This window comes from Ailuropoda melanoleuca, chromosome 10 (genome assembly GCF_002007445.2).
Source record: "Ailuropoda melanoleuca isolate Jingjing chromosome 10, ASM200744v2, whole genome shotgun sequence".
NCBI classification, from domain to species: Eukaryota; Metazoa; Chordata; class Mammalia; order Carnivora; family Ursidae; genus Ailuropoda; species Ailuropoda melanoleuca.
In genome coordinates, this window is record NC_048227.1 from 55,264,682 (window position 1) to 55,281,750 (window position 17,069).

The 17,069-nt window shown below is 32.0% G+C and overlaps 1 protein-coding gene across 1 annotated transcript in view; it reads left to right on the forward strand.

Annotated features, from left to right (window-relative positions):
- The first annotated feature begins 421 nt into the window (after nt 1-421).
- The window catches only part of LIN28B (lin-28 homolog B), a 122,332-nt gene continuing 105,684 nt past the window's right edge, over nt 422-17,069 (forward strand). The window contains exons 1-2 of the mRNA XM_019797275.2: nt 422-667; nt 1,486-1,673. Coding sequence (XP_019652834.1) covers nt 658-667; nt 1,486-1,673 — 198 coding nt within the window. The 5' untranslated portion in view covers nt 422-657. The remainder of the gene's footprint in view (nt 668-1,485; nt 1,674-17,069) is intronic.

Genomic DNA, 17,069 nt, shown 5'->3' on the forward strand with positions numbered 1-17,069 from the left:
AATTAGATCGTTTGTAAATTATATATTTTCCTCTAAGAATTGAATTAAATATGAAATTTGCACCCCAAGCAGGTTTACTACTATGGAGCAGCTGACTTCTTAAGGGCAAAAAAAGCGTAACATCGGTTGCTTTATTTAAATGGCTTTTTCCCCCTAAATGAGATTATTTAGACAGGCTTGTATGTAAGGCACGCGTGTGCACATATATGACTGCCGTTTTTCTAAATCGACGATTCACAGGGACCCTCCATTGTGTTTAAGTAAAAGCACGAAACCAGCATTCTGATTTATCGTAAAGAAGCGTCCCAAATTGTCTTTAAGATAACATGTTTGAGTTTTTCATGTTCATTCATAAATTATTTTGATGTCAGCATAGATGAAATGGCGATTGGTTATCTCTTCCTCTTGCCAGCCCCTTAAGGATCCGAGGTGAAATTAGTAGCAAGAAAGCATGTAATTGACAAAGTCACGTGGCTCAGGGGGCCAGAAACTGGAGAGAGAAGAGAAAAAAATCAAAAGAGGGAAAGCACATTAGACCATGCGAGCTAAATTTGTGATCGCACAAAATCAAGATGTTAGATTGATGCGGAAGATCACTCCGTTCCGAAGGGAAAGTTTTCATCTCACGAGTTTGGAGCAGAGGGCCCGTGGGGCAACATGGCCGAAGGTTAATTTTCTTTTCTATTGTTTTACTGTGATTTTCTCTCTTTCTTTCTCTCCCCCTCCCCCTTTCCCACCCTTCTTTGCCCGTCCCCCCTTCCCCTTTTACCCCAATACTGGGCATTACCCCCACTCCCCACCGCGCAATGGGGCTTTCTGCAACCTATTGTTATAGATCTCCAAAAATGTTTTGTACCGCCCACACTGATTCACAACTTGAAAAGCTTTCAGTGGGCTATTGTTTGAATTGTTTGAGTGTGATTAAGCGCAGTTTCAGTTAGTGAGCCCAAGAAAACTTTTATACACCTGCCCCCTCCCCCATCCCACCCCAACTTTAATTGAAAGTTATTGGGGGGGAGGGGAATGCACATTGCAAATAACCCTGGATTCACTGCTGCCGCATGTGCATTAACTAGTTCTAACCATCTTCACGATTTCTCTTTCCTCCTCGTGCCCTCAGGAGAGCATAGTTTCGCTGAAAATTCCTCTTTGTAAATGGGATCAGTGTTAAATCAGCAATATGCAAGTAAAGTATCGCATGCTGTACTATAATATGTGCTGGAAAATGGAGTTAAATGAAAAAGTACACGTATGTACAGAAAAGTGGAAGTTGATGTGATCGATAGAACAGTGTGGCTCCCTCCTCCCCCGCTTCCCCCCTTTTAACCCTTTCCTTTTAAATATTTTCTGTAGAAGAAAACCATTTATTCGAGTTTCTTTCTATTTCCTCCCCCCACGCCCCAATCAGTTTTGTTTTGTTTTTCTCTTTCAGTGAACAGTTTAGGAATCCAGACTAACTGACTCTTTTTGTCCTGTTATACTCAGGCGGGGCAAGCAAAGGTGGTGGAGAAGAGCCCGGGAAGCTGCCGGAGCAGGCAGAGGAGGAATCCCAGGTTTTGCACGGAACTGGCCACTGTAAGTGGTTCAATGTGCGAATGGGATTTGGATTCATCTCCATGATAAACCGAGAGGGAAGCCCCTTGGATATTCCAGTCGATGTGTTTGTACACCAAGTAAGCCAAACTTCTTTTCCCCCCTTCTCCTTTTTTCCATGTGCAGGAGTTGGTCAGTAGGTTTGTCAATGGACTTACACTGAAAGAGAAAATCTTCCTTAACATCCTGAGTTAATCCGGTGTTTAGGGTATGTGTATGGGCCTCTTACTGGTATCTTTTCCTAAACAGAAAATGAAGTCCTTGAAATTTCACTGTTTGGGTGCTGGTGGACTTTATTAGCAAGTTCCCCTCTCCATTCGACAGCGAAATTGCTGTAGTGTAGCTTCCGGTGTTATCGGTTGCAATATACTCTGTCGCCTATGCTGGGTGAATGAGTGGGGAAATGAATGAAGAAACCATGATCATTTTAAGTTAAAAAGAAATTGCTAGTATAGGAAATCTGTGGTTCTCCTTACTGTAGATATCTTTAGTCACAGTAGCTTCCCCTATTATTTTGTTTCTGCCTCCCTGATAGTCATTTGTAGTTTCACATAAATAATAATTTGATTTTACAGTAAAATAAAATAGAACACTGTTGGCCTACTGTGGATTAGAAGAAATGCCAAGAGAAGATGTTTGGTAATCAAATATTTTAGAAATGTGCTCCCCTTTAGGGCATAGGTCCAAGGATACTGTCTCTTTAAGAAACTGAACTCAAAAAACATGTGGCCAGCTGTGGCTCTAGTTTGTGTGTTTAAAATGTTCAAGTCTGCTACTTTGGGTAATTTCCACCATTGCTTATATTGTGTTGTGATTTTTTAAGATGCTTAAATACCAAACAGAATGTCATTGCTTATCATTTTCAAAATTTTAACCCCAAAACAAATGAATTAGTACCTCTCTATTTTCACTCATCTATTGCTTAATCTATAGTAAAAAAAAAAAATTACATTTTGTGAGCTTGATTATTTCACTGAAAGAAGGTAATTCTCTGTAAGGAATTCTTAGGAGTAACAGGATTTAAGACCAAAGAGGTTTATTTTGGCTTGACATTTAAGTTTAAAAAATTCAATGAATGGCTATCAATACTACAGACTGACAGACAGATACATACAGGAAATACTTAGTATATTTGCATGAAAAGTGTGTATTTTATTTGATACTGTGTTGTATGTTGCTGGTAATATTTACAACCTCCTTTACTCCCCAAGGAATATCGTCTTCAAATTAAGTATATAAACAATAGAAACATATGAAACCATTCTGTTTTGATCTGTTGTCCTGTGGTGGTTGGTAGCTTCCTGACCTTGCTGTGTGGTGTGTTTTCCTTTCCTAAGGGCCTGGCCATCATTATTGGCTGTTTACATGTGGAAGGATCAGCATAATCTGTGAATTAAAACAGGGTTTAAATACATAAATAGAAGTCCATAGACAGGCTACTGGATTTTATGCCTCCTACATTATATTACAAAATGGACCTACATTTTCTGCTTTTTTCCTCCCTATACTGAATGACTAAAATCATTGACAAATCCATTTTCTCTCAGGCTCTGGCTTTCCCCACTTTGAACCTTTTTTAGGTTGTTAAATTGTTCTTTACGATCTCATAAATTTGTTTTATAGATGAATGAAAAAAAATAGCCCTTTTCTTCTTTGATCACACCTTGTTATAATTTGGTTTCCTGTGTTTACCTTTTAATACATTTAAATATTAGACATTTTATTAACCAGTATTAATGTTTAGAACCACAAGACATCCAAATTTAAGCCATTTAATGGTTATATGTTGGTAAACGTAAGTATATCCACTGGATTATGAAATACTGTATTGCTGGAAAATTTCTATTTATGGATAGTGAACAGTTTCTAGAGTACAAATGTTGATTATTAATATTAAACTTGCTTTAATCTTCTGTTACAAATCATGTATTTACTAATAAAACAGTATTAAAATGATGTATGAGAAATATTCTCATAAAATGTGTACATTTGAATTCTTACATTTTTAGGAAGAAGTATGTAAAAAAGTTGATAAAACTTAAGTATTAACATTTTTGTGATGTAAAAAACCAGGGCAGTGATATTCTTTAAATTAAAATTAGAGAGTGATTCTTCAGGGAATTTTTTTGATAGCTACAATATTCGTTTTTTGAAATATATCACAATTATGTAGATTTCAGTTGCTTTATTTTTTCTTCTTGATTTTGATGCCTTGGTAGAGGGGTTTCTATTATATTGCATATAAATCATATGAATAATTATTTTGAACAAGGCAGGAATCCTACAGATTTTAGCCATAAAACTGCAAGTAATAATTAGATGGTCATAAATGATGTGTACAGGTGTAATGTCAGCATCACTTACACAATCAGGTTGCAATTCAGGAACCATTTAACAAAAGTTTTTAAAATACTTTTTAAATTATTACTGCCATTTTTACTGTATGTGAATTTTTGAAAACATAATATATTTGATGTATAATTCAAATTAGATTCCCCCCTATTATGTCCATATACTATTTTGTTATGAGAGAATAAGCATTGTAGGTAATTAAGAATTTTAAATGTTCAACTGAACCAATTTGTACTCATTATTTTAAGTACATGGAATAGTTTTGGGTGTTTTTTTTTTTTTGGAGTCTTCATAAGTACATGTGTCACTAGATATTTTTTAAGTATTATGAAACAGTTTTAATAGTATATATTTGGGGAAATAAAAAATAATTTTAACATAATATTTAAAAATTCATGCTGTGGCTCCCAGGATTTTTTTTTCTTTAAAAAATATTGACTACATCTACTTCAATAATAAATAAATTTAAAAAAACATAAAAATAAACAGGAATAGCAAAAAAAATCTCTACTGCAAAGAACTGCACATCAAGAACAATTTAGTTGCTATGAAATGAAGAGAATATTTGCATGTGTAGTTTTAAAATAGAGCTGTACATTCATAGTTAACATAATTCTATTTAAAATTTGTTGGCAAGAATACAATCACACTTTCTTCTAGTCTCTGTAATGTCACCAACTTCTCAAAAATAAACATGACTTAGGTGCTGTACCTTTCTTATCTTTAGACTTGTTGATAAATGCAGTGAGATTCTGCTATCTGAGGATGGTATGCTCCATTGGTGGTTTAAAAATGACAGTCTTCATTTGACTTCCTAATATTAACTTGTGATTTAAATGATAATATGATTATAGATTGGTAATGAATATATGCATTCTAACACATGCTAATATGGAGACTTGATAGTATTTAATAATTTTAAAAACTTAACAAGAATATATAAATACTATATTTTTGAATTTTGTTACAGCTTATTGTTTTTGAGTTGTTCCTTAGAATATTTAATGATGAAAATTGGAAAATTTTGATGATGATTTAGTTTGTAAATAGGATACATTTGTAGGAATTTTTTTACTTGAGAATCCAGTGCAAAGCACAGAGATGTATCTCTCAACTGAAGTAAGAATATACATACATGGTTAATACAGACTTGTAAGTCTAGGTTGCTACTAAGGTGATTTCATCAGTTAGAGTACAATTATTTTGTAAGTGCTAATATTAATATTTCTTTTAGTTTACTGTTACTGATAAGTTAAAAAAAAATGGCACCTACAGTTAGATTGTGGAATAACATGTTTAAATTACCTGGATAGGTCTCTTGCAACCTTTTGAAATATTATAAACTTTGACAAAACTTAATATTTAATGATAGTTTAGAAGAGTCACATGGTAGTTAAAGTTAGATCTTTTTGGAGAAGGGCAATATTCCCTAATAACTACTTATTGATGTTTATTGTCATTTAAGTTTTTCTTTACATAAATTTTGATATTTATTTCCAACGTCATTTTCTTACCTAATGAAAAAAATAAACTTTATTTTGTTGGTGGTAGGGTGTAGAATCCATTCTCTTTATTTTCCTCTCTTCAGCTCATTTGCATAATAATATTTTCTTTGTTTTTTCAATTATATATCTGGAATTCTTTGCCATTAACTATGGTATAAAGAATTTTTGACATAAATGTATTTCATTTATTTCACTATTTATGTAAGAATTTTTTTCCAGAGAGAAAGTAATTTCAAAATGACTGTAATTTAGCTACCATTACTTGATAGGCTTAATAATTTGGTTTTTAATTTTTAATTTTTAATTTACCTTTCAAGTATTGATGTTTTCTTCTTATGCTCTTTATTTCTGGTTTATACTTTGATCTTAATGGAAAACACAAATGTCCATATTACAATGATTTAATGTATTTTATATTCCTTTTATTACTTTGCTCAAGAAAACATCTCAAAGCAATGGAAATAGAAGAAATAAGAATAATTACTGTAACTGAGCTAAATTTGAAGCATTTTTATTAACAATATAGGATATGAAAACATTTGGAGATAGTTTTTAAATATATGAAAATTTTATGTATTATACACAGTTCAATTGATGTAACAGAGAGTTCATGTCTCAATGATTATTAATTATGCATTTATGAAAACAGATTTGCTCCAGTATGTTCATGTTTAAGGATCTTTTCATAATATTTCATCACCAATTTATTAGCCATCTTTATTTGTATCATAGTTTAGCATGAAAACATTTTTCACATGCAGAATGGTTGTGATTATTATTATTCTTGGGCCTGTTGAAAATGTCAGTGTCAAAAATTATTTAGACAAAGCAAAATCTTAGAAATTAAAAAATATGATCATTTAACAGTTGCAGCTCATTTGTTAGTGAATTATGCATTTTAATATTTTGAAAATGTTTCCTAAAGCTACCAAGTTTTCAAGATGATTTGCCCATTTGATCAGTTTGAAAGAATCCCAAATGAAATGCTTTAAAGCTATTTAATCATAAAATCACATATAAAGAAGGCATTTAAATCAAAATTTTATGACTTACATTGTCTTGAAAGATATTAGATACTTTACTTCTGATTTTCAAATGCTGTTCCATTTTCCAGACCCTTTTGTTTTCGTTTTTGTTTACTTCTAAAAAGTTATTTTTATTCTAATTAAACATGAAGTGTGAATTGGCCATATATTTAAGGTAGTCTTCCTCATGTTAAATACTGTTGATGCATACCAACTATACTGCAATAAAAATGAATGAAGATTATTGTTGTAAGTTTTAAATATTTTCCTCTTATTTTTATTCTTTTTTTAAAGATTAATCACAGAAACATGAAGGCAATAAATCAAAGAATTGTTTTTTAAACAAATATGTGAGAAACCACTTACAAGTATTTAGCATAACAACTTTAATCTACCTTTAACTGAATCTTACAGTTCTTGGGTTTCATGAGAAGTTAAAAACTTCTTTTGTTGCCTGCATTCAACATGGTGGATAAAAAGTGAGATCATTGTTGTAAATTTTGTTGCTTTTGGGCAGCAAGGAAGCCTTATTATTTAAACTTGCCAGAGTTCTTTCTGTTCAGAAATTACATAGATATTACAGATAGTTTTGTGTATCTTAACTGAGTCGTTCTTTTGGTATTGTGATTACCCTAAAAATTACTAGTTATAAATATGGTGTGCTGTGTTTTTATTTCTAATCCAAGTATAACCTAAACAAATAAAGTGAGGGTATTTCTGATTAATTAAACTGGAAATGTATTACTTTAAATATGATATTCTTTTGACTTGATTTAGAACTACATATGAAATATAGTTATTTTATTATCAATTCTTTATATTTTGAGATATTTCTCACTGAATTCAGCTTGTTCAACATATAGTTACTATAGGTTATGGCATTGTAACATATACAGTCCATAGGAAACTTAAATGGTTTATATTCTTCTCTAAAATAATTTGATTATAACATCTTCTGATATTGAAAAGTTAACAGTAACATATTCAAGAAAATACATTGTAGATCAGTGGGGTACATTTAGAAATTATCTTTTAATGAGTACTTCTATTGAATGAGTAACAAAAGTGTTTGTTATATTGCATTTTGATATATCAGGATTGATCTTATTTCCATCTAGCAACAAATTGGGAAATTATCTGAAAATTACAGCCCCCCCACCCAGTGTCTAAACATTTGACAATTTGGAAATGCTGTCTAACCTAAGATTTATAGATAATTGATAGATTTATTCTTATCTTTCTTTTTATAACCTGCAGCTAGTTGGAGTAATTAATACCTAACTTTTCAGGGTGTTATATAAATTGTGTAGCAAGTGTGTGTCTAATAAATAAACTAAAATGTAACCTAGTCCTTGCCACGATAAAATCACAGAGAAGTTATTTTCAGTGGCATATAGTCATGGTAGAAAATTAAATTGGTACCTTCTTTTATGTGCTCTTTTTAAAATTGGGCAAAATGTATTGTATAATGCTAATAGCTTAATTTCCATTGCAGTGAACTACAAAGCATTTTATTATAATTTTTGGCATATAATATTGTTTACTATTGTTTAAAATATCAAGATATAAATAGAGGCTTGGAAATTAATTAGTTATACAGATTGTTTTAATAGTTTATCATGAGTTTTACCTGAGTATTCAGTTGTACACATCCAGTTTGTGTATAGTATTTTAAATAGACCTGCTGTGATAATTTAATACTTTTTGTTCTATAACTAATTATTTAATCTTTGTGAGGTACTATGCAGTAGTATAGCTTCTGGCCAAATAGATCAGTCTTCAAATCCCAGTTCATTGTTTGTAGGGGAAGTGAGTTACCTTGTCAGTGTCTCAGGGTCCCATAAAGGGAGGGGACAAAACAGTAACCACTTTTGTATAGGGTTATTATGAGGATTAAATGTTATTACACGTGTAAAACATTTAACACTGAGCCAGGAGATAGTAAGGGCTCAGTGATGTTTGTTGTACATAGTTAATATTACTAAGAAGTGATAGTATGGTAGACTAAGGGATAAAGCTTCAGAAATGAAGGCTTGGATTTGGCTCTTTCACTTGGTGGTCTTAGTTTTGGCTAGTCACTTCCTTTGCGCTTCAGTGTTCCCATAGGTGAAATGTGTTCAATAATATCTTTCCTGTCCATTTTTCAGGGTTAGGGTAAGGGCTCATTGAGGTAGTATACATGAGAATAATTTAAGGATGTAACAACACTAGGTTTATAGTTTTAATTTTTATTTTGAGCACTATATTTTCATTAATAATCTCACTATGTAAACTGTCAAAATTTGTAAAAGATAGTAAGCTCATGTCATTTATATTTTGTTATTCTCTGCTTTATTCAGGTATAATTTATACAGAATAAAATTGACCAACTTAAAGTTACAGTTAGATGAGTTTTGACAAATTATGTTAACTAACACCACAGGCATGATATGGAACATTTCATCACCCCAAAAAGTTCCCTTGTGTCCATTTGTAGTCAGTCACCCTTGAAGACAAAAGGTTTTGTTGTTCTATATGTTTATTGATATGTCATAGTAACTGGTTAACTGATCTGGTTCTTTTTAACTTTGTCACCTTAGACATAAGCTACAATTCAGTATCCTTTATCAAATACAGCCCACACTTATTTTAATGTTTTTCATTTCTCTTTAGAGTTATTTCTGCTTTCTTTTTCACTAGTAGTTTCTGTGTTTGTGAAATCAAGATTAATTAGTATGCATTTCACTGATCTTCCGTCTTAATTTCATTTATCCTTATGGTACTTTTTCATGCAGTGTAAACTCATTGCCTACCTAAGGGGCATAATTAGGCTTATTGATATTCATATTTCTTGTTAGAAATTTAATGGATTTCTATCTCAATGAGTAAACATTCTTAGAGGTGTAAATTGACAAGATGGTGTATTGTGTAAAAGTACTAACTTGTAAGAAAATGGTTACTCTAGAAAAATTTCTGGTTCAATATTTATTCAGGTGTTTTTTTATTGATCACATAGTAGGTGTAAAGCACTGTTGGATGGTAGATTTAAGAGTTCTGCTCTCCAGTTTGCTATATATTATTTTCTTCTTTTTAGCAAACTTTTTAATAAGATTTTTCCAATTCTCATTCTTTTCATACGAGGTTTAAAAGCAATGGATCATTTTTTCCCATCAGCCATTCACTTTTTTACGAAACCTAGTTATGCAACTTCTACCCATTTAAATTGGGGGCAACTATGATAAAATAATAAATGTTAGTTTTCAAATCTTGAGCTAAATACAGTGATTTCTTATCAATCTTAAAATACATAGTTTTCAGATTTCTTATGTAGAAACTATCTTTATCAATATTTAGAATCATTTTACTGTGCTATTAATAACACACTTAACTTTTATTAGCTGCTTTAACCTTTTGTTATAACAATCCACTTTTTAAGAATCAAAACCCACTTTAATTTATTACTTTGTTAATCTTAAAGTTGGCATTTATTTCAAAATCTTTTAAGTTTGCTAATAACTTTAAGATTCTTGTTCAGTTTTATTGTGCTATGTTATCTAAAGACTCTATGTAAAATTCAAATTAACTTTACTCTGGCCATGATTTCTTCATGACCTTTTATTTCCTTAGGCATTGCAAGCAGTTACCTAGGCCATTGCTGATCGTAGCAACAATGTTCCCAAATACTATATAATACTAAATTCTTTTATCTAAACACTTTCTTCATTCAGATGAATTCTTTATCCATAGTTTCAGTTTGTAACAGAAGTCCGACAACATAGGTTCTATCTGTTGCTTTAAAAACTTCATGGATCCTTGATACATTGTGGAGCTTGGAATGAATTCTTTCAACTGTTTTTACAAAGTATGACTTCAATAATACATCATTTTGCTTATAATATGGAAACACTGGTACTTGGAGACTAATTCCACTTTCAACAACTTCCTTAAATAGATTAAATGATATTAGAGACACATACCTAACACATTTATGTGTAAGTCATACATTTGAGAAGATAAATGAATACATTTTTTTTTTCAATTTTAACAAGTAAAAAAAGCTGCTTTTTTAAGGACTGGTTAAACTATGAATATGAAATTTAATCACACAGTATTGAGCTCATTTATTTAGCTCTCTAATTAAAATTTTTAGTTGAATACTAAATCTAAGGACAGTTGGATTTGCACGTTTGCCCCTTTCACTGTTTCCTCCCCCATGCCATTGAAGAATTTTGAATGGTGAGGAATTTGCGCCCTTTGGCTCAGGTTGCAGACCCACTTGATCAAGCCAGAGAAGCTGGGGTCAGAACTATTCATTGCTTATCTTTTCCTTGGGCCACTTGTAAATCCTGCCTTTCTGCTCTGTAAAAAATCTCTTTCTCTTAGACCTAAAATAAAGACTTGAGTATAAAGATGGGCATAATAGTGGATGCTTGATTGTGACTCTGCATGGGTTAATTTCATTAATTTAGAAGTTTTTCATTGCATTGCAACTTATTTGCTGTATATAATTTTATTTAAATACATGTTATTTCATAAGATATTACAAAAGCACCCTGTTGGTAGTGAAAGTGTGATGGTACGATATTCTACCTTAGGTTGAGATTTTTACAGCTTTGAAATGTAGTGATTATTTTTCAGTAAATTGAATTAGTTAATTTCAATCAGATCTATAAAAAGTCCCAAAGTATTTATTTTGTTGTGATATGTTTTATTTCCAGTATTTATACTGACAGTTAAAATTTGCTTGAATCAATTATAGTACAAGTTTATGAACTGTATCAATAATGGTGTGAAGACTTTAAATATAGAGCCAGGTTTAAACAAACACAAAACACTTTGTTCTTATCTCAGCATCCCTTAAAAGTATACAGCTCTGGTTCAGGACCTCAGGACCACCCATCACCCTGGACATTGGATACTCCTATTTATTCAAGAAGCTTGTGAAGTATCTGTGCGCTGGTGGGGGATGGTGTATGTATCTGTGTAGGGAATCACAGTTAGGTGATTTTACCCCAACAAAAGCAGCAACGTTGTTTATAAACTGAATTAGGTCCCTATAGAATTTTCTAGTTGTGAAAAATAACTTACATTAAATGATTCTTATTTTCTGTAAGCTTTGGTTGCTGTTTTCACATTTTTGATGCTTTCATAAGATTCGAGTGGGCCCCCATTAAGATTAACCTCAATCTATTACAGCTTTTTGGCTTGCAGGCCCCACCCATTGGCCTTGGATAGCTAATACCGAGCTTTTGTTTCTTCCTGTAGAAAGGAAAGGAAAGAAAACTGTTCTTTCTCTTTCATTGTGTAAGTCATGTGACTTCCCTTTTGGTTAGCTACAGATAGGATGGAAGTGAATCTCAAAATGAATAAGATATCAAAGTTTTATGTTTGTATGAAATATTCATGGAAATATTTACTGAATTCATGTGTTTTATGCATTAAAATATTTGTTTTTGAACAACTATACCTCAGTTTACATACATTCTGTTGTTTTTTTCGGAAGCCAAAAAAGGTCACTGAATAGATTTTTTAAATAATACTGCTCTTTTTATCTGCATTGTGGTACCTTCGTAGTGTACTTATTTTTCTATTTTCTTTTAGAATCATTTGGGGTTTCTGAATTGTAGCTTATTTCTCAGAACTCACAGTGTAAAAAAAGTAGAAGTGGTGGTTGGGATGATTTAGCAAGGAAAACTTGCTGGTAGGAAAAAAGAAATGTGTTACAAGACTGGTGTAAATATAAGAAGAAGTTAATTGGTTGCATTTTCTCTTGTTCCTCTTCCGTCTAACTAACCTTTGAGTAATAGTAAGTATTGTAGGTAGCTGTTTGGGAGAAAGTGCTATGCACCTCTTAGGCTATTAATATAATGGTCAAATATTTTATTATGAAGTTAGATAATGTGAGGAAAATGTTGATATTTCGTTCTAATGTGGTTATTTAGTCATTATGTTATGATTTAGTATGAATCATTAAATATTTAATCTTTAAGGTTATTTGAACTTGCTCTTTAAGTTATCTTTTCAAATATTTAAATTCTATTTTAGTAAACAATATAGTTGTCACTAAATAATAAGTAAAATATTTAAAGTAATGGTAGTTTTAAAAGAGTATCTTCTCAAAGTTTTTTAAAATATAGTGTTCTTTGGCACATGATACTTCCAAGCACGTAAATACTTTTAAAAGACTTTTGAGAACAATACTATTTTAAAATCTAGGATGCATTTTTAGTTAAAATATTATATTTCAATGAAATGTTCCAGACTGTTGTTCCATAGAAAAGCGGTGTTTCATTTTTATCGTCTTATAGATCTTAAAAAGCAATGATATTTAATCCTATGATTTTGTTATCAAACCTGGATAATTTGGTTAATTAGATTTCAAAATATGAAAAATTTGTTGATATATAGGAAAGCTTCTTAAGTTTCTATTAATAAAAGTGGATATAGCAGCTTTTCAATAACTAGGATCTGGTATGAAGTCTGTAATTAATGTGCTGGTCCATGCTTTATTGACATTAAAATTTATACCAAGTGATTTATTTTACATGTGCTTTGCAACTGAATATTTCAGTTTCTGTTTAATTAATTAATTAACATAATTATTTATTGACATTTTATTTAATGCTTTAATTGTCACCAAATTTTGCTTTTGGGAAAGGCTTAGGATATTAAATCTTCCAATTCTGTGATCTTCATATACATTTATGAATAGCAAGCTATTCATAAAACACCAAGGCTATTATTAAGTATTTAAATCTAGTATTTATATTTATCGTTGAGATAATCTATTTGGTATCTTAGTATCACTGTAAGTTTAAAATAAAAATATTAACAAACAAAAGCGTAGCAATTTAAAAAAAATTGCTACTGGGTTTTTTTTTTTGTATGTGTATGTACTATGTGCTTTTTTCCCCCTGCCTCAAACAAAATTTAATATTTGAAGGTGAAAGGTTGAGTGTTTTACTTTTATAACTCTGTGTTTTTTCCTGCAAAAAAAATTTTTAACTTGTGCAGAGAAAAGTAATTTTTACAATGAATTTGTATGGCTTTAAGTGACTTCATGTTTGTTCGAAAGTATAAGGCTCATTTGTGGGAGTAATATCATTTGGGGTTTTCATGTGGGTTATTGTGACTATACAGTTCATGAATAATTTCATTTCTGGATTTTCTTTCTCCTAAAATAAACTTCATAATAAATAGGAAGTAATTTTTTAAGTAGTTGAAATACATGAAAGGCCAAATAAATACGGACATTTGTTTCAGTACATATTCTTTATCTTAGGGTTGCGTGTTTATTTTTGTAAAGACATTCTGATTTTTAAAAATGTTAACAGGTAATATTTGGGAAATTGCTTTGTTAGGTGTTGATCATCTTTCCATCCTTTCTGCCTTTAATTTTAAAAACTATCTGGTCATTATTAAACCATTAATATGTGTAAAGGTAATCCAGAATTTCCTGTGAAATTCAATTTTGACATCTGTTCAGTTACCCAAATTTACAAAATCTGAATGATTTTTGGAAAATCTCATAAAATGTTTTCGCAAACTGAGGGTTGTGGGAAGAGAGGTGGGGGGGATGGGGGTAACTGGGTGATGGGCATTAAGGAGGGCACGTGATGTGACGAACACTGGGTGTTACGTGCAACTAATGAATCATTGAACATTACATCAAAAACTAAAAAAAAAAAAAAAGTATTTTCAGAGGAAGATTTTAATTCCAAAGAGTTAATTATTTTGACTTACATTTAAAAAATTTTTAGCTGTAAATTGAAAAAAGAAATTACTCAAATTATTAAAGCACTATGATGTTCCTAAGGTATTCCCTGCCCTAACATCATTTGATCTGCCCCTAGGAATTATGAAAGCCCTAAGTGGACTCTTGTTAGTCTACTTCTTTCCCTGTTTTCCCCCTCCCCCTCCTCTGCCCCTTCGGAAGGAAGCCTGAGGCCCTAGCTCTAGAGATACCAGGAAAAAGCAATCACTCAGCACAAAGTGTCTGTCTTTAGCAGAAGTATCATCCCTTAGAGAAGAGTATGGTTGAGAAAATGTTAATAATAAATAATAGGAGTGTTTCGAACTTATTCTAAGTTAATTTAAAATTTGTTTTTGGTACACTGGATATTACTGTTGTTACTGAAAAAGAAGTCTACTTTGTCTGTTTAGGCATTAGCAAAGTCCAGCCTAGTCCTTCGCTTTTCCTCTCTTTACTTAGCTTTGGTTAAATCTTTTATACCTTATCTAATGGCTGCGGCCAGTGATTTTCCTAACTTTGAGGGAGAGGATGAGTTACAAACAAAAGCAATGGATGGTTAGGTAATTTCTAAACACTTACTGATATTTGTAGCATTTACCTAAATTTCCAAAACAAGAGTATATGAAATGTTTTACTCTGTGTCAGATGCTTAACCGACTGAGCCACCCGGGCACCCCTAAAGATAATATTTTTGTGTGTAACCTGCTTTTGCTTAGAGGAGGACTTTTGAATTCACAAACTAAATCATAAAATAGGCCAACAGTGAAAATAAATTGATATTGATAGATCTAGAAATGTTGTAATTATTTACTTCCTTAGAGAGGTTGTTCACAAAATCTTTTTTTCCCTCCAAGATGAGTAAAAAATACAGATTTAGTGGGGTAAACACTATAAACTATAGTGGAAGATTGTTGAAGGGCCCAAATTTCTTCTATTGCACTGGAGATATTTCTGCTACCATTTCCTCTTCTTAAAGGGTAAGCCCTTACTTAGCTACACAGGCATTTTTAAAGTCTCTTCTACTTGTTGACCCTTGTTTGAAAAACTTAAGCAGAATGGTCATGGAATCTCACAATTAGCTTAGTGAGGATTTTAGAAGTCTTAATTTATATCTGACAGATGATACATGTAATAGTAAATGATAAATGTAAAAGTAAATATTACATAATACTTAGGTTTTAAGGAATGAACCAAAGATATCTTGAAAATTTTAAATATTATCTACTTAAAGGGCAAATACAAAAATACAATAGCAAGCATATTTAGGTAATATAAAAATGGCAATCTTTTGATAGAAGAACTTTAAAAATATCGTTAGAATGCAATCATATATTCTTCCTACTGGTCCAGCCCTCCTCTAGATAAACAAACATTTTATGCTTGTTTTGTTTTTCAGCTGCTTGCTAATACTAAGTTCCCACTACTGCATGCCTGGGGATAGACTCCAGTTTGTTACCATTTGATCCTATGTGACATTCATCCAAAGCCACTGGTGTAACTCCCCTCAACCAATGCTTCTGTTCTGCCAACACTAGAGAGCCCTTCAGCTATAGCCTGTCAGTATTGTAGCAATGATGGTAATCAAGACATCAGTAACAATGATATCAGTAACAGAATGATAACAATAGTTATCATGTAACTTTTATAGAGTGCTTGCATGTGCCAAGTACTGTACTAAGCATTCTACATCCATTAAATTTTCACAACTCTGAAAGAGAGTTACTATTATTGTCTCATTTTTACAGATGAAGAAATGATCTTAGAGAGCCTAATTGCCTAATTTCATGTGGTTGAGCCAGCAGTATGATTCCAGAGTTGTGCTCTTAAATCTCTGGGTTCCAGCAACATTTTTAACTGTTCAAATTTTATATTAATGTGCTTATCTTATGCTGAGTGCTGGAGATTGAATTGTGAGCAAAAAGCAGACAGGGATTGTGATTTCGGGTTGCTTAAAGAACAGTAGGGGAGACAGACAGATCACGAAAATGAAAATAAAGTAAAAACTGCTTTGAGTGCTATGAAGAAAATGTTCATGGTGCTATAAGTCTATGTGAGGAACCTGGCCTAGTCTTTGGGTTTGGAAGGCTTCTTTGGAGCAGTAAATTTGCGAAGAGGGATGAGGAATGAGTAGACAAAGAACAAGGAAAAGAATATTCTAATAGAGGAAGGGAATTGTACACAGGCAGGAGGGAAAATGGAACTCTATTGGACATTATAGGATTATTAAGATCATTAATATCCAGTCTCTGTCTTTAAGAAGCTTGTGGTTATGTGTGTGTGTGTGTGTGTGACTAACAGTTACAACAGAGTGATAAATGCTAAGATAAGAGCATTAAGGTAGGAATTGCCCATGCTTTTAGCAGCAGGGAAGGCTTTACATAGAGACCATTTGAGATTGGCCTTGAAAATACCTAGAAACTAACAGAGTTCATATTGACCAAGAGAGCATATGCAAACTCACGTTGTTTAGAAATCTTGGTGTTCAGCTAATTTTCAATTTTCAATATTTTTTTATGTCACTTGTACATGTTCATTATACGTTGAGTTATGTCTGGTAAACTCTGCACTTGTGGGCCCAGAATGCTTTTGGGTTTCTGTACCCTAGCCCTTAGCAGAAAAGATGGTGGCTTCTGTACTGTATTTATTACTATTACTATAGTTTATTGCTAAGTCTAAAGTGTCTGCAGTTTATTGGAGGGGAAGGACTTACCTGTCTAATTCTCTTCTTAAGTCCAGAGAAAACTGACTAGGATGTTCAATACATGTTTTAAGTGGCAATATCATTAGGGAGATGAGAATATATTAAATGTTAATAGTGGAGACCTTGTAGTGAGATAGACCTGGGTTTGAATCCCAGCTCCA